This window comes from Equus quagga, chromosome 20, assembly GCF_021613505.1.
Source record: "Equus quagga isolate Etosha38 chromosome 20, UCLA_HA_Equagga_1.0, whole genome shotgun sequence".
Lineage (NCBI taxonomy): Eukaryota > Metazoa > Chordata > Mammalia > Perissodactyla > Equidae > Equus > Equus quagga.
Window position 1 is genome coordinate 37,320,238 of NC_060286.1, and position 23,730 is coordinate 37,343,967.

Consider the following 23,730-nt stretch of genomic DNA (forward strand, 5'->3'; position numbering starts at 1 on the left):
TACACAAAGAGAAGAGTTCTAAATATGCTGTTTATGTGATGACGGATGGTTATCACTAGTATATGCTACTTTAATAATAAGTGAGAAAGTAACTGCTTTTCAAAAGATACCTTTACTAAGGGAGAACTTTTTTTGAAAAATTATATTTGGAAATATTTCCATTGTTACATGATTTTGTTGCTGAAACAATATCTATTAAAAATACCACCTTTTTTTTAAGTCATTATCAACACAGGTTAAAAAAGGTTTGAAAACATAGAAAGATTATTCAAATGAATTTAAAAGTCTTCTGAACAAAGAATTTTTTAAAATAGGTTTTAAAGTTAATTTTTATATATATAAATGTATATTATTTATATAAAAATGAAATACCTTCCAATTAATTAGCAAGAATAACTGATTGAGATGCAGGAAGAAGGGAACGTCACAGCCAATTTCAACACAATCCTATGTCTAACTGATGGTTGAGAATTGAAACATTAGCAATGTCACCAATGATGCAACTCTTCTATTTGGATCCCTGAATCTTTGTGAGCTATCTTTTTTTCAGTCATGAAAGTCATTAAAATCAAGTGTCAAAAGTAACTGAATTTGGAATCAGAACTTTGAATAGTTATACCTAAGGGCCACATCAAGATTTTTCTTAGTCATCAACACAGAATGCTATAATTAATAAATAAATAAATCAGCACAGCAAACGTTTACTGGATGCTTTATTTCACGTTATCGTTTTGGTTGGGCATATCCTTCACCTTCAAGGAGCAGAATAAAACAATCTTCAGATTAAATCTGGCCGTAAATTATTCTGCCAAGGATCCTGAAGTCAAACTGTAAAATTCAAATATCACCTCTGACTTCCCATGAGGATTAAATAAAACCACACAAATGAGAGTGCCTAGCACAGTGTTTGAAGTAAATAAATAGATGCTTAATAAACATTAACTGCACTTTCCTTGGCTTGAAGCCATATAATTAATGAACCAAGAATTAGACAGGTTTGAATCCTCATTGTACCACTTGCTAGCTGTGTGAGTAGGAGCAAATTATTTAACTTCAACTGTAAAATGGAAATAAAAATATCCACCTTATAGATCATTAAAAGAAAAGTCAATAAAGAATAATACATAAACTCATTCAACCCACAAAAGACTATTAATAAATGTCCAACCCCTCTCCTTCAAGATAGCCTATTCATAAATGTACCAAAAGTATAGACTCATAGGAGGTTAAATTAAAAACTATCCATCAGGGGACCAGCTATTCATAAATGTACCAAAAGTATAGACTCATAGGAGGTTAAATTAAAAACTATCCATCAGGGGACCAGCTGGGTGGTTAAGTTTGCACTCTCGCTTTAGCAGCTCGGGGTTCGCGGGTTCGGATCCCTGGTGGAGACCTACACACCACTCATCAAGCCCTGCTGTGGCAGCATCCCCATATAAAATAGAGAAAGACTGGCAACAGATGTTAGCTCAGGGCCAATCTTCCTACCAAAAAAGAAAAAAATACATCCATCAGAATCCCTATCTTCTAGTAAGAATTACAGCAATACGGTATCCTCACACAGTGCCTGGCATGGAGTGTACACTTCACTAATGTTCACTGAACTAACTGTGGCAGCCAGCGCTGGCCTCGTGTGGGACTAGGTCTTTCTGTTATTCCAACCAGGGCTCTTTCCACTATCCTGCGTACCCTCCCTAGTTTACGTCATCTCCTTACTGATGAGAATATATGCTTATTCCTATTAGTACCAGTTAAGGGTCATAACAAGGTGTTACCATAATTTGAGTTTTTCAGGGTTCTATGGCTAAGGAAGTCACTACCCTGTTAAAAATACTTTTGCATGGGGGCCAGCCCAGTGGCGCAGCGGTTAAGTTCGCACATTCTGCTTCGGCGGCCTGGGGTTTGCTGGCCTGGATCCCCAGGTGTGGACATGACACTGCCTGGCAAGCCGTGCTTCGGTAGGCGTCCCACATATAAAGTAGAGGAAGAGGGGCACAAATGTTAGCTCAGGGCTAACCTTCCTCAAAAAATAAAATAAATAAAAATAAAAATAAATACTTTTGCATAAAAGAAAAACCCACAAGCTTCTTCCTTAAATCAGGAGGAAAAAAAAGGTTTCCTTTTGTTTGGCACAACTATCAGAGGAAAGTGGCCTATGTTTATGAATTCCTAAATGTAAACTGTGTAGGCATGCTTTTAGGATGGCAAAACTCTAGAATGGTACAACCAAGACAAACTGTAAGCAGCCAGCTCCAGCGCAATCAACAAAGCCACTCCATTCTTCTCAAACTCAAGGCTGAATACACTTGAGTAAAATACTATGCATTGAACATACACATGCAGGTACAACCGTATACGGTGAGTGGAAATACACATGAAGCACCTGTAAGACACAGTGAGTCAACCCGCAGCCTCTGGATGACAAATAGAAAACAGGTTTTAAAATGTCTGAAAATTGCAGCTTCGGCGCTTTCGCAACACCTGCGTTTACGACCTGTCACGTGAAGCCAACAGGCACTAATGGGGCCACACAACCATTCACAGGCTGGCTTTGTAAATATATGATGAAGCAAAAGCGGGCAGACCTGCAGAGGAGGCCAGCACCTAACTTTCTTCCAGGTGGCAAACGCTGTCCCGAGACCGCGGTGTGCAAGCAGCCAACCCAAAATAAAGGAAGAACTAAGGATTCTGACATCCGCAAAGGTCCTCCTCATCCTTAATCTTTCCGGGGTGTCATCTCATGAAATAGGGTTTGTATGCCACAGAACCCCGAGACCCCTCCTACCCCAAAGGGCAGCGCTGGTCCCCTCCTCCGATGGACCCCTTTCAGCCAGCTTCACAGACCCCAAACCACAGACTCAACGGATTCCTATACTGCAGATTCACTACCTCTAAGTTTCTGGAGCACGTGATTTGGGGGCGCAAACTCCCTAGAAACAGACTCAACAAGACTTGAACATATTTCTCTGAGCCCTGCCACGCTTGGATCCAAACAATTGCCGGGGAGGGTCTGAACGTCACCAACCTTGGATGACGCTAGTTCAAAGCGCCCCAAGGAGAAGAGCGAGTCCCGCCCGGCCGGCCGCCGGCAGCTCTTACCCATTTGTCCAAGGGAACCTGGGCGAGGGACCCGGTGCCCTGGTACAGGTCCAGGCTGAGCTGCTCCAGGCTCAGCTTCTCCTGCAGGAAGTGGCCCAGGTACCTCTGCAGGAGGTAGCGACAGGCCCTCTTCTTGATGGACTCGGAAAATGGCCAAGGCATGATGAGGGCTGGCAGCTGGGCCGGCGGGGGCTGCGGGCGGCGGCGGCTCGGGCCTCGGGGCCCAGGCTCTGGCTGCAGGCCGCGGCGGCGGGGCCTAGGGTCCCGGCCGGCGTCCCCAGGCCGCGGCGGCGGGGCCTAAGCCCGCGGTGGCCCCTCCATGCCCTCACGGCGCCAGGCGTCCCTCAGGGCGACCCCATCGCTGGCTCCGCTCGCGCTGGGCCTGGCGGGGACAAGACAGAGGAGCTCCCGTCGCCCCAGACCCGGGGGCTTCCGCGGGGATCCTAGTCGGCACAGGGCAAGGGGGCAAGACAGCGCGCCGGGAGGCGGCAGGGGCTGAGGCGGACAACACCGCAGCGGCGCGACGAATTTGTTGTCATCCGCGGGGCGCGCTCCTGGGTCTGAGGACGCTCCCGGCGCGTTCGCGAGACGCGGACTCTCAGCGCGCGGCCCGGCGCTGGCGGAAGTGACGCCACACTGGGGGCCGAAGGGGGCGGGGAGAAGGGCCCGAAGGGAGCAGTTCCGGCTCCGAGGGGGCGGGGCGAAGGCGGGAAGGGGAGGGGGCGGCGCCGGGCGGCTGCAGACGCCTCGGGAAGGAGGAAGAGGAGGACGCGGGTTGCGCGTAGGTGAGCGGCCGCGGGGCTGACTGCGGGCGGGCTGCCACTGGGAGGGGTCGGGGCTTGGCCAGGGGCCCTCCGAGCGGGACGCGGCGCAGCGGGCCACGCCGTCAGGGTCCACAGCAGATGGGGCTCTGTCTCCCGGTTGAGATGGGTCTGGGGGCGGGTCCGGCCTGGGCCCTGCGGGTCAGACCTTAGACCTGGATCCCGGAAACGGGCCCTCGGAGCGCCGCGGGCACCATGGGGAGGGCTGCAGCCGCTCTGGAGCACCCCCGCCCGCCCCGCCGAGTATTGACCGGTGCCCATTGTCAGCAAGTTATTCGTCCCCCCCCCTGCTTCAAGTATTGTCTCCGAAGCTTCGTTTCGTTACTGTTTGTCTAGCGGCTTTCAGTTTACAGAGCGCTTTCTTTCTTCTGGGTGTGCTGCACCAAGACCAGGAAACTTGAGTTTTCGAGGTGTTTGTGGGCAGAACTGCTTTCTCTGATCAATGTCAAAGCCTTCCGACCCCTGAGAAACCTGGGCGAAGTATTTGTGCTGTTCTGGGCATCTGCGCAATCGTGTTTCTGTCTTTTTGGAGACAACTCCTGCAGGGGCGGAGCTGGCTCGTAACTTAGTCAACCCGGAGAGACCGGCGTGCTAATGTTCAGTGACCTGGAAGTCTTATGTCCTGGGTTAGAATCCTGACGCTGGCATTTATTAGCCGAGCCACCTTGAACCGGCCCCTGCCCTCTCTGAGTCTTTGCCAAGTGTGAGCGTATCAATATCTTGTCTCTGAGGATTATTACGAAGCTTAAAGGATAAGAGTAGGGAACGAACCTAGAGTCCTGATACATAGAGTTTAATTTGATAGTAAGTTAAGACGACCTTTTTAAGGAGATTTTATTAATATGTTGATAACTTTCATCAATGCCTTAGAAATGCTAACACAGCGCAGAAATGTTGACAGATAGAGAAAGCTCTGGTTCCCCTTTCCACAACCACTTTTTCATTTTAGAACCACTGTGCTCTCTAGTGTATGTAGTTGCTTGGATTGTTGGTGCCCCTCATTCTTTGTAGACTTGTCCTGGGCGTTCTGGGTAACTTCAGTTCCCTTGCTCTTCATTCATTCAAAAATATTTGTTAAGGATCCATTAAATAAAGGTTTTTGCAGGTAGTGATGTGAAAACGTAAAGAATCAGGTAGAACCTTCAAGGAGCTTATATTCTAGTGTGATAAGTCTATTCCTTTATTCAATAAATATTTATTGATTGCCTGCATGTATCAGGGGCTGTTCTAGGTGTGGGGATACAGCAGTGAACAGAAGAAGTCCCTGCCCTCATGGAGCTTATATTTTATTGAAGGGAGGGAAAACAAACAATAATCCAATAAATCATATACCTTGTGGTGTTAGATGCCATAGGAAAAAATAAAGCAATATAAAGGGACAGGAGAGGGGAGAGATTTGCCACTTTCATATAGAGGGGTAAGGAAAGATCTCTCTTCTTTAATAAGGTGACATTTTAGTGAGACTTGGAGAAAGGTGGGGAGCAAGGCACGTGAATACCTGGAAGAATTGTGTTCCAGGCAGGGGAACAGCAAGTGCAAAGCTTTGCATGCTTGGTGAGTTCAAGGAACATCAGGAGGGAGTAAAGGAAAGAGGCGTATAATTAGGGGCTAAGGGGGTTGTCAAGTCATATAGGGCCTGTAGGCCATTATGAGGACTTTAGCCTTTACCTAGGGTGAATGGGCTTGAGGAGAGGAGTGACAAAATCTGCCCTAAGTCATTTCGCAGAGTATTACAAAAGGCCTTGGGAGGTTTGAACTGGACTTTTGGTAAATGAGGACAATCAATTTCCTGCAAATCTAACTGTTAAATAAGTGATTTCCTTTGGAATATAGAATGACATTCAGGCTGTCCATGGAATGCTTGAGATTTCAAATATCAGAAAGGGAAAATAAAAATTGGAACATTTTATAACAAACATTCAAAGTGTTAAGTGTGTTGCCTCGTATGTTTTATGCTTTCTAGGAGAAATTCAGCATATATGTTAAGTTTTAGGACCTGTCATCATTATTTCTTTAGCTTAAATAGGGTACAAACTCATCCTAAACCACAGTACTATTTTTGTGTTTTATCAAAGACAGAGTATTATCACAAAATGTTAACACCTAGCCTTAATTAAGTGAGGAAGATGAAGATAATTTCCAATCAAACACTGTCAGCTTTTTAAGAATTTTATAAAAGGATTTGAAGTGACAGGTTACACGCTACATACTAGAGGCTGAATGGGTCATCCTTCAAAGAAACCCATGTTAACATGTGAAATAGAAGCCAATGAGATGTTGTTGGCCTTTTTTTAAGACTTGCACCTGAGGCAACAGGAATATGAAGTTAGGGCTCCCGGGGCGCACAGCTCTCAGAGTGAGAGGGCAGCAGCCGCAGCCACCTTACATAATGTAAAGACACCAAACTTTGAGTCAAACAGCTTGAGTTTCAGGGTCAGCTCTTTTCTCCCTTAAAGATATTTTTAAACACTTTATTTTTAGTGAATAATAATTAACAGATAATATTTCTTGAGTTTACCATGTGCCCAGCACCATGCTAAGCCATACTGATCACTCCTTGTTCATGTTGAGAGGAATTTCCAGACCGTGGGGTATGATACAAATAAAGTAACTGATTAAGATACTGCTTTCTAGCCCTCAGCTGACTGTTGTAACGTCAACTGAAAAGTCAAACTTTCTTTTGAAGTGAAAATTTTGAAATCTGTGTACTGCTCTTGAAATCTTTCTGGCTCTGTTCTTTTGTCAGGCTGTATGTATGGCCATCCTCCTACGCCCATTCTTTGGTCATCAAGGCCAAAGCTGACCTCTGCAGTCTTTTCCAGCTCTTTGATGCTGTAAATTTGTGATGGCACAAAACAGAGTCTAAGAAATTAAGAAGTAGAGAATAAAGGACCTAGTAATCAATATTTTGATAACCAGTTTCATGAATCCCCCCAAAAACACTAACACAGCCCAAAAATTCTACCAACAGAATAAGAGCTGGTTCCTAAATTATATATATATAATGTTATAAGGAGTCATTTTTGGAAACTTCATAGGAGGTGATACAACTTACCGGAGTAACTAACAGCAGCTGTAAGGTGTTCCAGTTTTTGAAGGTGCTGGCTACAGAACATTGCTCAGAGCCTGGTAGAGAGCCAATTTAGAGTTTAAATGGAAAGCAAAGAGGTTTTCTATCTCTTTTGATATTGATTTGTTTTATGTTGGTTAGAATGTACTTTATATTAAATATAGTTCCAAATCCTCCAGATATATCCTAGAAAATTATAGAGAAATGAAAAACGAATTCCTGGACTTTTTTTTACGCTTTCAATCTTTGAGAGTCTTTTCTTAGAATCTCATTTACAATTTCTGGTTTTGAAGGAAAAGTTTACAGGGTTATAGTGTTGCTGCTCATTTACAGTTTAAAGACTTCTCAAATTAGCACTATATAGTTCTTCATACTCAGCTCCCTCCTTAAGCAACAAAAGCACAATACAATTCTCTTGGCTTGATCTGTTATTACTAGGCTGTGTGTATGGGTGTCTGTCTTTGGACGTGGGGTCCAGAGTAATTTTATGAATGGGGTACAAATGGAAAAATAAGTCATTTTTATTTACATTACAAATACTTTATATTTGTAATACTACAAATGATTCTGATTTGAAATTTTTTATTTCAAAAGTCTTAGAGCTATTGAAAACAGATTAAATGTTATGTTACAGAAAATAAAGAATAAACTAGCTTTAGCTTTGCTAAATTCTAAATGTTGCTAATTATAATTAATTAACGTTACTCATCTTTACTTTCAAAACAGTTGTTTGAAATGCAGATAAATCCAAACTTCTCATTTCAGTTGAAAGTGAAGCTACCAGTTACTTTAACTATCTTAATAGCCTGGCTTCTCTAAGGAGAAAATGTTTCTGCTTCCTACACCTTGTACTTTCCAACATATCACGTTTTTTTAAACTTTTTTGTCTTATTGCAAATATAATACATTTTCTTTTTGCCATAAAAAATTTAGAATATAAAAAATTAAAAAGTTGGGGCTGGCCTGGTGGCACAGCCATTAAGTTCGCACGTTCTGCTTCAGTGGCCCAGGGTTCGCCGGTGCGCATCCCGGGTGCAGACATGGCACCACTTGTCAAGCCATGCTGTGGCAGGCGTCCCACATATAAAGTAGAGGAAGATGGGCACAGATATTAGCTCAGGGCCAGCCTTCCTCAGCAAAAAGAGGAGGATTGGCAGAAGATGTTAGCTCAGGGCTAATCTTCCTCAAAAAAAATAAATAAATAAAAAGTAGAGAATAAAGGACTTAGTAATCAATATCTTGATAACCAGTTTCATGAATCCTCCAAAAATGCTAACACAGCCCAGAAATCATACCAGTGGATGGATTCAGAGCTATCAATAATCACCTTGACTTTTAACAAAGAACAACATAACTGAAGTGAGAAGAGCTATAAAAACTTAGAGAAGATCTCAGTACTAACTTTCTGCCAGTTCCCACCTCTACCTGTTAACTTTATACCCCCAACCCAAGGCCTGGAATTTCCAGCTTTTTGAGTTAATTTCTTGGGTTAGAGCAGTATTTCTCTTACTTTCCACTCAAATAGGCAAAGGAAACCCTAAGCGTGTGGGGGCATAACCTAAAGAGGACATGGCTTGAGACTTCCATTTGCTTTAAAATTCTAGGCAATTTTGCATCATACTCCATAATATTGTTACTATAACAGTGATGTGTATTTTCCGGGATGTCTAATATGTTTATCCTTGTGGCTTTGTATGCCTCTTGTCACAGGGCTGAATACTGCATAGCTTGAGAAGCAGAGAGTTAGAATTTTTTCTTTGGTTTATTCTGTCAGAAAATATTCAGTGAAGACTCGCTTTATGCCAGACGCTGTGCTGGTGATAGAGACATCACAGGCCCCCATTTGCAATGAGGTATAAGTACAGCGGTACCAATGCAGAGGTTCTACTAAGGAAGGAGGATAGTGATTAACTGTCTTGAGATCAGGTACAGAATCCTGAAATAGATGTGTCTGTGCTGAATTTTGAAGGATTAAAAGTCTGAAAGTAGTGTCAACGTACAATTTTCTTAAAGTTAGAAACATGGGTCTTACACAAACATATAGTAGGCATGTGTCAAAAATGTATGTAACTCATTAGTGAAGGAACCAGCAAGACGGTAAAGTTGATTCAAAGTAGTATAAGAGAGACCAAAATCAATGAAAGGAAAACTAGTGTAATAAAATGGCAAAGTTAGGTCAAAACTGGCTAATGGGATTTCCACTTCTGGCTAAGATAGAGTAACAGGGACCAGATTACCCTTCTACCTGAAACAGCAAAAAGTGGGCAAAAATATATAAAACAATGGTTTTTAAGACTTTGGACATTAGGCAGTGGAAGACAGTGATCCCCGAGTGGCAAGATAGAAATGATGTAAGCCTGTTGCCCCGTTTATTGCCTGAAGAGAATTTCCAGGAGTGGCACTAGGAGGAGAACCCAGGTGGAACCCAGCAGTCTCCGTGAATTGAGGATATGAAGCTAGGAGAGGATAGGCAATTAGAACAGAGTACTGGGAAGTAGAGAGCTTCACACAGAGTGAGAGTTGTGGAGATAGCAGAGGGTCCCCCTCCAGCCTGCAGCTGAGTACTGAGCAACACACAGGGATGAGGAAGTTGCCCAGGGCTGGAAAAAGAACAATCTAAAAGAATTAGAGGGAAAAAAAGAATTAGAGGAGTTTTCAGAGCTCAAACGATGAGGGATAGTTCCTGTTCCTATCACCCAGAATGGAAAACTTCATAATTCTAAAGACATTGGGTAGAGCGCTCAGAAAGCTTTTGCCTTTGTAGTGGGGCAAAATTAACCAGAGACTAAATGCAGCCTTGATACAGCCTTAAGTCTAAAGCAAGAGCCAAAAGAATCAAGCGGTTTCTAGATACCTACATCCCAGAACAATGCTCAATAATATTTAGAGGCATATGAAAATATCCAGCACCATATAAGGTAAAACTCACACTGGCATCCAATCAGAAATTACCAGGCATGGGAGCTGGCCCCATGGCCGAGTGGTTCAAGTTCCACGTGCTGTGCTTCGGTGGCCCAGGTTTGCAGCTTCAGATCCCAGGCATGGACCTACTCCAGTCCTCAGCCATGCTGTGGAGGTGTCCTACACACAAAATAGAGGAAAGATTGGCACAGATGTTAGCTCAGGGTGAATCTTCCTCACCAAAAAAAAAAAAAAAATTACCAGGCATGCAAACCAGCAGTATACAAGCTATAATGAGGAGAAAAATCTATCAATTGAAACTAACCCAGAAATAACACAATGAAATTAGTAGACAAGGACATTAAAACACATAACTATTTCATGTGTTCAAAAACTAGAGAAAAGATTGAGCAGATTAAGTAGCGACATGGAAAATATGTTTAAAAAAAAAAGACCCAAGTAGAAGAGATTAGAAACCACAGAAGAAAAGATGAGTGAAGCTGAAGACATAGCAATAGAAACTATTCGAAGTGAAACACAAAAAGAATGAAAAAATGAACAAAGCAGTGAGGAGTAGGACAACTTCACTTGGACTAATATTCATGAAATTCGAGTCCCCAACGAGAGGAGAGAGAGATAAATGAAGAAATAATGGCCAAAAATTTTTGAAATTTGTTAAAAACTATAAACCCATAGATGCAAGAGGCCTAATGAGCCAGACAAAAGAAACACAAAGAAAACTACACCAAGAGGAACGAAGATAATGATGCATCATATTTCTCATGGGAAATAACGCAAGCAAACAATAGTAGAGAAACATCTTTAAAGTCTCGAAAGATAAAACAACTGTCAAACTAGGATTCTGTACCCAGCCAAAATATCTTTCACAAATGAAGATGAAAGGAAGGCTTGTTCAGATACACAAAAGCTGAAAGAATTCAACAACAGCAGACTTGTGCTACAGGAAATGTTAAAGGAAAGCCATCAGGCAGAAGGAAGATTATACAGATCATGATACAGATGTAGATAAAGACAAAGGAATGAGGACCACCAGAAATGTTAAATATATGTTAAATATAAAATATTTTTTATTATTACCTAAATCTCTTTGAAAAAATAATTGACTTTAAAGCAAAACTGACATGTATTAATGAATTTTCTAACATATGTAGAAGTAAAATGTGTAACAAAAAGAGCACAAAGACTATATAGTATACTCCTGTAAGGTTCTACACATGAACTGGTGTAATAGCACTTTAAGGTAGAGTGTGATACATTAAAGATGCATACTATAAACTCTTAAAGCAACCGCCAAAAACACACAACAAAGAGTTAAAATAATCCACCAAAGGATGTAAAATAGAATCCTAAAAAGTTGTTGGTCCAAAAGTAGGCAGAAAAATAAGGAAGAGGGAATAAAGTACAGATGGGACAAATAGAAAACAAACGGCAAGATCAACAGTAACCATATTAATCAATCACAGTTACCATATTAAATGATCTAAACATCCCAATTAAAAGGTTGAGAGCGCCAAATTGGATAAAAAGGCAGGACCAAACTATATATCGCCCACAAGAAACTCACTTTAAATATAAAGACATTGCTATTCCCATTTGCAAGAGCTTAAAACAGCCTGCCAAAAATCAAAATGAAATTCCCCTGTCTGGGTATCAGCATCGTGTCAGATTGGGCCATCCCTATCTATTAATCCCTTAATGTTTTTCTTGTATTAGCTTAGCTAGGCTAGTCTCCTTACAATTCCTGCCACGCCCTCTGCAGACTCTTGCTTATGCATTGTTCCCCTTGAAGAATCCTTCACAACTCTCAAGTCCTTTCTGCTTATCCATAACTCCTCATCTGTGCTCATTCAAGACCAATTTTGACTGGCCTGTTCCATGAGTCAAGCCCCATCATAATTAACAATTATGTCAGCACTCTTCAAGAACAGTAAAGAATTTACTGTCTTTTCCCTTTATATTATAGATGAGAAAACCATGAGCCTAGTGAGGTTACATGGCCAGCCCAAGTTCATACAAGTTTAGTGGTAAGTTTGTAGTAGGACCAAAACATCATTCTTTTCTGTAATTATCTGCCACTTAGAATTAAGTACATTTCTTAGGTTATAATTATGATGTGTGTGTATGGCGTTAATATTTGTGTGCATATTTCATGTGCCTGTCTTATCTCCCAAATTAGGCTGTGAGCTACCAGTAGACATCTTTAATTAGTATTCTGATACTTAGAAAAATGCTGGATATATAGATGCACAGTGGATTATGATACTTGATTAATAAACTTAGAGTCTAAATTGACAAGATTGAAAAATATAAGAGGTAATTCGTTAGTTTTTACCATTTGAAACATTGATGGGTAATTCCCGTGCAGAGAGTAGCTAAGATTCAAACTAGATTTTCTAACGTGTATTTCCAAATCTTCCTACTCATATATACAATGTTTAATTCAGTACCTTTACATCTATCGACTTTTCAACCATAATATAAAATTAGTTGATTTTCATTATTCAAAAATATTCACAACATCTAGACCTGTGGTTTGTGATACAGTAGCTACTAGCAATTTACGTTTAAATGAGTGAAAATTAAGTGAAATTTGAAATGTGGTTCCTCAGTGACTCTAGCCAAACTTCAAGTGCTTAATAGCTACATGTGGCTACTACTTACTGTATTGGACAGCACAGATATAGAACACTTCTGCCATCACAGAAAGTTCTCTTGGTCTAGAATTTCTTATATAATGATAAGTTATTTTGCCTACAGCTTATACAACTACAACAAGGGGAAACCAACAGGGCTGACCCCATGGTGGCCGAGTGGTTAAGTTCACGCACTCCCCTTATGCAGGCCAGGGTTCGCCAATTCGGATCCTAGGCGTGGACCTACACATCACTCATCAAGCCGTGCTGTGGCAGCATCCCACAGAAAAGAACTAGAAGGACTTACAACTAGGATACACAACTATGTACTGGGGCTTTGGGGAGAAAAAAGACAGGAAGATTGGCAACACATGTTAGCTCAAGGCCAATCTTCCTCACCAAAAGTCATACCTTAAAAAAAAAAAAAAAGAAAGGGAAACCAAGGGTTTTTACAGGATTCACATTGATGAGTAAGCCCTTCTGGTAACCTGACAGCAGTTCTGATGTCTCAATAGTAATTCTAGTAGTTGTCCCTTCTCCGAAATGGGCTTGTATTTCCTTGTCCTCAATGGTGCAGGCCTCCACAGTCAGGTACACAAGATAATCCATTCAGAAGTAAGAAGAAAATAAGTTTATATTTCATGTTTTACCATCTCCTGTTTAAATTCATATTTATGTTTTTAATATTTTAATTGTAGAATATATGTAAATAAATATACATATAATGAGATGTCTGCTCAAGATATTTTTAGTTATTGGAATGCATCTACATCAACGATGTAGAAACGACTTGTCTAGTGCCCCATTGCTAAGGCCACCCAGTTGCTCCCTGCTCTGCTTTTGTAGCTCCTGTCATCACCAACTGACTTCGTGTTTTTTGGCTCTGTGTTCAAACTCCTCAAGAGAGGATCTGATTGGAGAGGCCAGTCACCATCCAGAATCAAGTATTTGGGCAGAGCTCTTGATTCAGGATGATTCATAAACCCTTTGCCAGCCTCAAGATGGTGCCTTTAATTGAAACAACCATCCCTGGCACATTTTGCTGTGATCATGGTGTTGGAGTTACAGAGTACAAAGCATGAAACCTGTAATTAAGGAATCTTTCCAAGGAAGGCTGTGAAATTGACAAGTACTCTGGGCCTCCTTTTAAAAGAACCATGCAAACTACCTGTTTACATCGCCCATCTGATACGTTAAGTAAATTATGACTTCCAAAAGGAAGAGCAGAGAATGAAGTCTCCTTGACCACCCTCATACCCTTTTCCTGATGATAGGATGTGGATGGACACTGCAGCAGACAGAATAATGTCCCCCCAAAGATGTCTATATCCTAATCCCCAGAAACTGTAAATATGTTACCTTACACGACAAAGGGAACTTTGCAGGTTTGATTAAGGACCTTGATTAGGGAAGTAATCCTGGATTGTCCGTTTGGGTCCAGTGTCATCAGAAGGGTCCTTATAAAAGAAGTGCACGTGTCAAGAGTCAGAAGAAGGAGATGTGCCCACAGAACCAGAGGTTGGAGTGGTGTGCTTGGAAGGTGGAGGAAGGGACCATGAGCCAGGGAAGGCAGGTGGCCTCTAGAAGCTAGAAAAGGCAAGGAAACAAATTCTCCCCTGAAACCTCCAGAAGGAATGCAGCCCTGCTGACATCGTCATTTTAGATTTCTCACCTCTAGAATTGGAAGAAAGTAATTTGTGTTGTTTTAAGCCACTAAATTTGTGGTAATTTGTTACAGCAGCAGTAGGAAACTAATACAGACACGTATTAATATTCAAATTCTACAAAGCTTTTGTTAGACACTTTCTATATGACAGGCACAAAAATATCAGGGTTCCTTTTGTGTGTGTGTGAGGAAGCTCGGCCCTGAGCTAACATCTGTTGCCAGTCTTCCTCTTTTTGCTTGAGGAAGGTTGTTGCTGAGCTAACATCTGTGCGAGTCTTCCTCTATTTTATGTGAGATGCCACCACAGCATGGCTTGACAAGCGGTGCTAGGCCCATGCCTGGGATCCAAACCTGTGAACCCCGGGCCGCCAAAGCAGAGCACATGAACTTAACCACTACGCCACCAGGCTGGCCCCCAGGGTTCCATTTTTTTAAACCTCTTCTATAAAGCTATTGAAGAGCTAGATTAATCACTGCTTTTCATTTTGGCTAGCTCCTCACTCAGGATGCTAGCTTAAAATGTTAACTTGTGTAGTGATTCAATAATAAAATCTGTCATTTTCATTTGTATGTATCATCAAAAGTTCTGAATGTGTCTGCTATGTTATGTATCATCCAAAGACATTTCAGAAAAAAATCTTCTAACAGTTCACAGTTTTAGGAAAGGTGTCTTCCTCTTTTTTGCCCCTTGGTGCTAATTATTACACAACAATTTGATGACGTACTTTACTGACCTGTGAGGATTTCTTCCATGCTAGTATTAGATGCTTCATCTTTCTCCACCATTAAGGTCATAATTGCAATGAATTAGACTCTTGCTTTACATCAGACTTTCTCAGGTAGACATCTTTTTTCATGTAACGATTATTATTTCTGACATGCATAATTGAGGTACTTGATTACTTGAGGAAAATAAAGATGTTTGGTATTCATGATAGTAAGAAATTTACAGTAGACACATTTCAAAATCTTCAAAACTGACCGTAAAAAAACAGAATGGGCTCACTTCTTATACATAAAACCAAGTATAATATTAAGGAGTATAATGATTATTTTTAGAATAAAGAAGAAACTTTTAGAAAATCAAGTATTTTCCCTTTCATAGATTGTTAGGTCAATATTAGATTTCAGTTATATGACAAATTGCTCCAGCAATAATTGGTAAATTTATTATTAACTTGTATCATTAGTAGTGAGTGACTAATTCTGTAAGCTGCTGTGGGAGACAAGATAAAGGACCCTTAAAACATATCAAATTAGTTGAAATAGCATTGGAGGAATATATTTGCACATTTGCTATGTAATTTTTTGAAATAGCTTTACATAGTTCATCATAAATTGCCTTTGGCAAGGAGTTTTGACTTTTACTATGTGCAAATGACATACAGCTGTAGGAACTCTAGCTCCTTAAGATTTTTGCTGTTAATTTAGAGCAGTGGCTATACAGTAGAACCACCCAGAAGCTCTGAAAAATTACCCAGGAGAATCTCCCAGAGATCTCATTCAGTTTCTCTGAGGGCTCAGTGGCCAAGGTTGAGAATCACTAACTTAGAGGATTTTGAGCCTCACACAAATAGGGCACAAGTTAGTAATTTTAGAAAAATGGATGGAATTTGTAAGGTAAGAGACAAATGGTGTGAATAAATGTTCATAAAAAGTTGAGTCCTGCTACATTCTAGATAGAGGATGCTTAGTCCATATCAGAGAAATGAAATCTTAACTTACTTTTAAAGCCTGCAGGTAAAGAGAAAGCGTAATATCTTGTTCTGAAAAGCCCTTTTTACATTCCAAAGCAGTCTCACATTTATTAACTTTTCTTATGCATATATTTCTAATTTTAACAATATTCACTGCTACCCCAGTCACAGAAAAGAAGCTAGAACTGCATAGCAGCCTGGCAGTAATATTGGATCAAGTTAGCACAAGAAATAATATTTTTTAAATTATGATATTTGGGACAGTTCAAAAAAGTGGTCACTAGATAAGTTATTCAATAAATGGTGTTGGGACAGTAGGCTATCCATTTGGAAAATAAAGCTATACAGAATAAATTCCAGATGGACCAAAGAGTTAAATGTAGATATAGAGAATGAGAATTCAGAAGACAATCGAGAGGATTTGAAAAATGTAACCATGAGGTAAGGAAGGCCTTCTTAAGAAAACCCCAAATCCAGAAGTCGTAAAAATGAACTCTTGAGAGGTAGTGTACTGTAGTAGGTAAAGGCTTGACCTCTGATTTCACACGACCTGAGTTCATTTCTATTTCTATGTTTTACCGCTACATGATCTTGGAACTAAAAATATCCTGTAAATATCCTAAAGACTGTTTAATCAAGGAAATACATTTTCAAACAATGAAACATCATTGTTTGCCTCTCAAATAGGCAAAGATTAAAAAGGATTGGACAGAATGTGGTGAGAAAGTACAGTCCTTCTGTTCCACTGGTGGGGTATGAGTTAGTACAGCCTTTTTTTGAAGAGTGAATCAGCAGTATCTATTGAAAATTAACATGAGCAAATACTTTGACTCAGCAATTCCAGTTTTAAATATCTCTCCTGATTTTCTAATAATTTCTATTTATTCTAACTATTCTACTTCTAAATATTTCTAAAATAAATATACTTTTAAAAAGAAGTAATGTAGTAGGATTTTACTGAGAAATTGTTTGAAATAGCTGAAAACTAATATTCTAAATTCTTATCAATATGGGAATTAACCTTTTGGGGAGCAGTGGAGAACAGAGATCCTTTTTTGAAAATCTATAGGTGTCTGTAATTTTGCTGTGAAAATCTACTGAAGACGGCTTTAGGCAGTATTTTCCCTAAAAGTTGTTAGCTAGTTAATGTTTTTTATTAAACAGGGTTGTAAGGCATTGCTCCTTTTAATCAAACAATATTATTTGGAATGTCTTTCTATAAACAAGTTTTATATCTACTTTTTTGCAGAATGCAAACAGACTGTAATCCCATGGAGGTGAATGGTGTGTCCCAATCTGAAGAAAATGAGCTTAATGGTTTTGACGGAACTGATATAAAAGACATGAGGCTGGAAGCTGAGGCAGTTGTAAACGATGTTCTCTTTGCTGTTAACAACATGTTTGTCTCAAAAAACCTGCGCTGTGCAGATGATGTGGCCTACATCAATGTGGAAACAAGAGAAAGGAACAGATACTGCCTGGAGCTCACTGAAGCAGGGCTTAGGGTAAGTCACTTCTTTTTAGAGAAAAAAAAGATTTATATCTTTACCACTTTATCAAAAAGGGATGGGGAAAAGGGGGAGGGAAAGGGTGTTAAATGAGAACTCAGCACTCAGTAGCTTCCAGGGTTTTTTAAGGAAAACTTTTTTCCTAGGAATTTTTTATTAATTATAAAGTCTTTGGGTCAACATGGGGAAATTGATTTTATTTTTTTAATTTTTTGCTGAAGCAGATTCTCCCTGAGCTAACATCCGTTGCCAGTCTTCCCCTTTTTGCTTGAGGAAGATTGTCACTAAGCTAACATCTGTGGCAGTCTTCCTCTATTTTGTATGTGGGATGCCACCACAACACGGCTTGATGAGCAGTGCTAGGTCCACACCCAGGATCTGAACCAGCAAACCCCAGGCCACCAAAGCACAGCACTTGAATTTAACCACTACACCACCAGACTGGCCCTGAAAGCTTTTGAAAAAGGAACAGCATTTGATTTTTGCAGAGTGTCATTTTGATTTAATCACGTCCACCAAAATTATGTGTTCTCTGCATTGGATGAGTTGCAGTCGTTGTGTTGAGAGGATCTTTTTTCACCTCTTGTAAATGTCTTTTCTACTAAAACAAGAACTTGATTCCACTGTCCTCTAGCCATTAGATCAGAATTAAGTCACAGAAGAATACTCCACCTCCAAATTTCCAAGAGTGTCCTTTACTGCCTGTGAGCTTTTCTAGGCAGCGTGACCTCTCTGTACCCTTCAGACCAGAACCGTGAGTTTAGAATAGTAGAAAGCACTGCTAATAGCAGCTTTTCTTTTAAAAGGAAAAAAAACTTACTATTATGAAAATTTTTGACCTACTGAACAAAGGAGTAGACATTAGAAACTCCAAAATTTAGTTTTAACTTTACTAATTAGTTAATGTTCAGTCTTGATCAGAGATCTCTGAGTTTTCTCTTTCTATATCTGCTAAGAGTAGTTCCCCAAAAGTTACACAGTATCATGAGGTAGAGGGCAAGATCTAAGCAAGTAAGAATGTTGTATAATATGATGTCAAACAAGTATGTGAACATCTCTTAATGTCGCTAGATTGAATTTCTTAAAAGTATATGAATCGTGTGTTCTGTATATTCCTTGATAGACGATCACTTACCCTGAAGCAAAGTGCAAGGCCAGCATCTTCACTACCCTCTGTTCCTTCCCAACTCCCACACAGATAGCTGCTTAGCGTTGGGAGTAGTACCTAAGTTAACTAACCTTCATGCTCTTCTTCCTGAATCCCTAAATTCATACTAAAAGCTTATAGTCTATAGAAGTGGATCTTAAATAGAAATAGGCAAATCGAAAGTAGAGATAAATGACCTCCAGGAAATTAATTCTGTCTTACATTGATTAGTTCTAAGGTCGCCCTGGTGAGGCTGGAAGGGTTCTGATCAGAGTCAGAATTCTTACATGTGAATTTTAGTGATCTTGGGTGAGTCAGTCACCCTCTCTGAGTCCCTGCTTCTTTATTATAACCTAGAGATTTAAAAAAACTAAAGGATTTGGGAGATGATTATATGACTAAAGTTTGCAGAAAAATCTAGATCAATTATAAAACCTGGCATGTAGGTATTCAAATATTTGTTTTTTCAGTCTGATTCAGTTCACATTTATTGAACAATTGTCCTGTGTCATGAATTGGAAATCAAACCGTGAATAAGACGTGATCCCTGGCCACCAGGAAGACGACATGCCGACAGGGCTAGAGAGGGGCACGTAGAACTGTGATAGACGGCAGGAAGTCCTGAGATAGAGCAGGGTTCTGCAGAGGTGTGATTCTTCTTCCTTAGGTGTCTGTGTCTGCCTTTCATGAAAAACAACAACGTTGGGGGCTGGCCCTGTGGCCTAGTGGTTAAGTTCCGCACACTCCGCTTTGGCAGCCCAGGTTTGGTTCCCAGGTGCGGATCTATACCATTCATCAAAGCGGCCATGCTGTGCCGGCGACCCACATACAAAATAGAGGGAGATTGGCACAGATGTTAGCTCAGGGCAAATCTTCCTCAGCAAAAAACACACACACAACAACAACAACAACAACAACAACTCCACTTCTATTTCTAACATAAACTTGCATCTTCTAGGGCTTGAACAGATGTCATAAAAATTTAGGGTTTATGTAGGAAATTCACAAGCTTTAGTCAGGTCAACAAAAACTAAATTGATTTTGCCCTGCACTGTGTTGGTGAACCATGATTTATCTTATAATCTTATTGTAGAAAAAAGCCTTAGCTTTGTTTAAAGAAAGAAAAAAAACACAGAGTAACTTTCCCTTTTCTCTCAGAGCTGAGCATTCATTTCCCTGTTGGGTAAGTAATGTATTGGTAATGTGGAAGTGACCTTTCAATTAGAAAGCAGGATTAAAACTATAAACAATTCTTAGAATTCTATATAAAAACAGTCCAAACCAAATAAATAATGATCAAAATATGGACTAAGCATATATTATGCGTTATAGTGCCTTTATATGGTAGACCCACAATGTATGTGGAATGAAATAGAAGCATGTTTTAGACTATGAATTTGAAATACTGTTTTTGTGTAACTTTTTAAATTTGGGGGAAAAAATTATAGAGAGCATTTTGCTGGTGGTGTTCCTATGTTATAAATTGCTTATATTTTAAAGGTTGTATTAAAAATAGGCATATTCTAACTATTGATTGAGGAATGGTGTCATTAGAGACTGACCCATTTAAACACTTGGTTTTTGCTTTCTGTGCCAAGATGGAACGTACTTATGTCCTTCACAGTTGCCTTTCTCTTGTAGGTGGTAGGTTATGCCTTTGACCAGGTGGATGATCACTTACAGACTCCTTACCATGAAACAGTCTACTCCTTGTTGGATACGCTCAGCCCTGCCTACCGGGACGCATTTGGAAACGCACTTCTTCAAAGACTGGAAGCTTTGAAAACGGATGGACAGTCATGACTAAGCTTTTCCTTTTAGAGGGGGCTGTGCTGGTTCAAAATGTTGACATAAAGCTTGAAATTCTTGCATATGGTCATAGTAGAAAATGCATCTTTGGTTTTATGTCTTTATCATTTCTTGCTTCAAATTTAGGCTTTTGACTCAGAACATGATTCACTAACGAACTGTCTTTTTTAGTTTCTGATTCATTAAGGAAATCCTGAGGCTATTGCTGTGACACCATCATTAAGACATTCCGATATCTTCATGTAGTGTCTCTGCATTTGAAAACCTAATCAGTATTTCATTCTGTTATTACGGGACTTTGATGCTGCCAGCACTCCCTTTTACATGGGAAATTCTAGATTTGCACAGTAATATAGCAATTAAAATGACCTAGTTTCAAACTTTGATTCAGCTTGCTAAATCAGGGGTTTACTACTAGCTTGGACTGACTTTGGAGTTAATTATTTTGCTACTAGCCTTATTGGAAACAAACTATCGACTAGTTTCCCCTGCACAAATTTTGAAGTTCAGTGCTTCACTTACTCTATTTATATTACTAATATGGACTAATAAAGATGAATAATTATGTATTACTTAGCTAGTATTAAATGAGAAACAGGTACTGAAATAGTTCTGTATTCCTCGTTTGCAACAGCCAGCCAACTAAGAGGACAAACCTTTAGGAAATGAATGTAATAATTACTTGTTTCCAAGATATTTAAGCACATAAGCAAATACAGGAACAGGCTCCATTCTTTTTCTTAGTAAATAGCATCGTCAATGTGTGTGATTTAAAAGAAAGAAGATTCTGATTTCCTGAAAAACAATATTTTGGCCTGTGTTGATTCTTCTTATGAATGTTTGTTTACATAATGTACAGAAAGTATTTTTGCTTCAACGTTTACTTTCTATAATGTAGTGCTTTGGTATTCCCACAGCGCCCCTCCTTCCCCGACAGATGTACAGTGCTCTGTCTCAATGCTAAATCTGCAACGGAACGTGAGTGCATTGTATGGGTTTGAAACCAAAGGATGAATGAAGCATTCAGAGACTTAATATTTGAAAAAAAGAAACTCTGTATTTTATATTTTATTACAGGTACTAATATTTATAAAAATAAACTATACCATTGCTGCTACATGTTTTCAAGTACATGTTGAATAATAAAGATTGGGGAGTTGTTTTTTTAAAAGTAGTCTAAAGCGGCAGCTGTAGAAATGTTGATCGAAAATTCTGCCTCTGGTCACACCTTCATAATTTGTCATTTGCAGACTTTTTAAAGTCATTATTAAATAATAGGTACTTTTAGCCTCTGAAGATCACGTGGACCAGAGCAAATTCAAGTTCCGTTCGGGTCGTTACTCATTGTCAGACTTCACTGGAATGCTTTAATTACGTTTGGTAAATGCATGTTCATTCGCAGCTTTATTTTCAGATGCTTAACTGTTTGGGCACTGAAGTCTAACTTCAGGTTGAACTTTCTCATGCTTAATCTCAGGCTAAATGTAAAGGATATTTGTAAAGTTTGAATAAAGTTCTGTTTACTCATTTTGAGTTAAGTATGAAGAAAAGTGACTGTATGTTTAAAAATTGAAATTGTTCATTTTGTGATAAATGATTGATTCCAAAAGCTTCTGTTTCCATTTTTGAATTCCATATTGTTAGATTTTGATGTGAAATGATTTGCTCTTTTTATTACCATGAAAGAGGAACAGAGAGAGAAAACATTAATAAAACTACACAGATTATAAAACCTCCACTAGGGGCCGGCCCCATGGCCGAGTGGTTAAGTTCTCTTGCTCCACTTCGGCGGCCCAGGGTTTTGCCAGTTCGAATCCTGGGCACGGACATGGCAGCACTCTCAAGCCATGCTGAGGCAGTGTCCCACATGCCACAACTAGAAGGACCCACAACTAAAAATACACAACTATGTACCAGGGGGCTTTGGGAGAAAAAGGAAAAATAAAATCTTAAAAAAAAAAATAAAACCTCCACTAGATAAGAAAACCTTCATTTTATCTAGATTGTTTAAAGAATTTAACCAGATAAATTGTTTTGATTTCACTTCCAAAAGAAAAGAGAAACTCTAAATAATTCTTACAAATCAATGAGAAAAAAATGAGAACAGTGGGTAAATAATATTATCAAACAACTCAGAAAAATATACAGATGTCCAGTAACCACTTGAAAGATATTCAACCTGACCAGTAATTCAAGGAAGGAAAATAAGTGTAGCTATGTTGAGCCATTTCACCTAATAATCTAATAATTTCTCTTAAATATAACGATGTCAATAAAGATTTAGTGAGGGGCACTCTTCCATTTTGCTGGAGCATACAGTATGGTGAAACCTTTCTGGAAAACCTTGATAACAAAGCCTTTACAAAGCTTACAGCTTCTGTACCGGTAATATCCTAGCAGTCTAGCAGAGGGAAATGATTGAGCAGAAGATACACTACGAGGATGTTCATTTCTCTAATGGAAAATTGGAAAGGCTCTAAAAAGTGGTTAAGTTATGAAATCCTTTTGGTGGAAAAATATGCAGCCATTAAAAATTATGAAAAAAATGACAATAGGGAAAAATTGCTACATGAAAAAAAGGATATAAAACTATAATCTATTTTGAAAAATAATCATATGCAGTAGAAGGAAAAATGAAATAAAATATTCTACGATGGTAATAGTAGTCATCACTAGGTAGTAAGATAGGTAATTTTCATTCTCTTTATACTTTTTCACATTTTCTACATTACCTTGTATGTGCTAATTGGAGGGGAAATGCAACCGATACGGGGTTTCGGGTAGTTGAAGAGCGTTTCTCTCTAGCAGAAGCACCAAGCTGTGCCGAGTTGTGTCCGCTCCCAGGATCCTTGAAGAGACAATATGATTATGAAGAAAAAGACTGCACACCTCATTTCCCATAATGACACTCTTCCCACCTTTCCTCCAGGTCCAGAATCAGTCATTAGACTTCCCACACAGCAAATCAGCAGCAGCTAATGGTGTACTGATCCCTAGCTTCCTCCATCACAACACTGCACTATTCTCTCTCCAGTGTTCAAAAACACAAAATGTGCTGTTTGATTGCTAAGGGGGAACAGAGTAGGAAAACACAGATTCTGATAATGTGCCGTGTTGACCTGAGAACTCTGCCTTCAACCCCTTTGTTTTGTGGATGACATAGCTGAGGCTTGGACAGACTGAGGGACTTGCTCAGCAGTCCGCTTGTGAGCGGCTGAGTTAGGCAGAACCCAGGTCTTCGGACTCCCCACTCTCCCCATACAGTACATGTTAATAAAACATCACCCAAACTTCGGTTATATGAAAGCTGATTTTGAAAGAGGAAAGGAATAACAGTAAAAGAAAGGTTAGGTGG

At 39.7% G+C, this 23,730-nt stretch overlaps 3 protein-coding genes across 5 annotated transcripts in view; 1 reads left to right on the forward strand and 2 right to left on the reverse strand.

Annotated features, from left to right (window-relative positions):
• ATG2B (autophagy related 2B) overlaps positions 1–3,724 on the reverse strand; it is a 72,050-nt gene extending 68,326 nt beyond the window's left edge. The window contains exon 1 of one of the 2 annotated variants that reach the window (XM_046646920.1): positions 3,103–3,722. In XM_046646920.1, the coding sequence (XP_046502876.1) occupies positions 3,103–3,264 (162 nt within the window). In that variant the 5' untranslated portion in view covers positions 3,265–3,722. Of the gene's footprint in view, positions 1–3,102 lie in introns of both variants that reach the window. The other variant, XM_046646922.1, reaches the window with a different exon arrangement.
• On the reverse strand, positions 3,400–15,009 carry LOC124230793 (basic proline-rich protein-like). The gene is made up of 2 exons (XM_046647180.1): positions 14,949–15,009; positions 3,400–4,058 (listed from the first exon to the last, which is right to left on the reverse strand). The coding sequence occupies exons 1-2, from the start codon at positions 15,007–15,009 to the stop codon at positions 3,400–3,402; spliced, it is 720 nt and encodes a 239-aa protein (XP_046503136.1).
• GSKIP (GSK3B interacting protein) lies at positions 3,832–21,983 on the forward strand. Of its 2 annotated transcripts, XM_046647834.1 has the most exons (4): positions 3,844–3,887; positions 11,879–11,939; positions 17,161–17,416; positions 20,208–21,983. In XM_046647834.1, exons 3-4 carry the CDS (start codon positions 17,162–17,164, stop codon positions 20,367–20,369), a joined length of 417 nt encoding a protein of 138 aa, XP_046503790.1. In that variant the 5' UTR covers positions 3,844–3,887; positions 11,879–11,939; position 17,161; the 3' UTR covers positions 20,370–21,983. The 2 variants fall into 2 exon arrangements, with proteins under 2 accessions (XP_046503792.1, XP_046503790.1); XM_046647836.1 differs by lacking the exon at positions 11,879–11,939 and having other exon boundaries at positions 3,832–3,887.
• Positions 21,984–23,730: the final 1,747 nt, after the last annotated feature.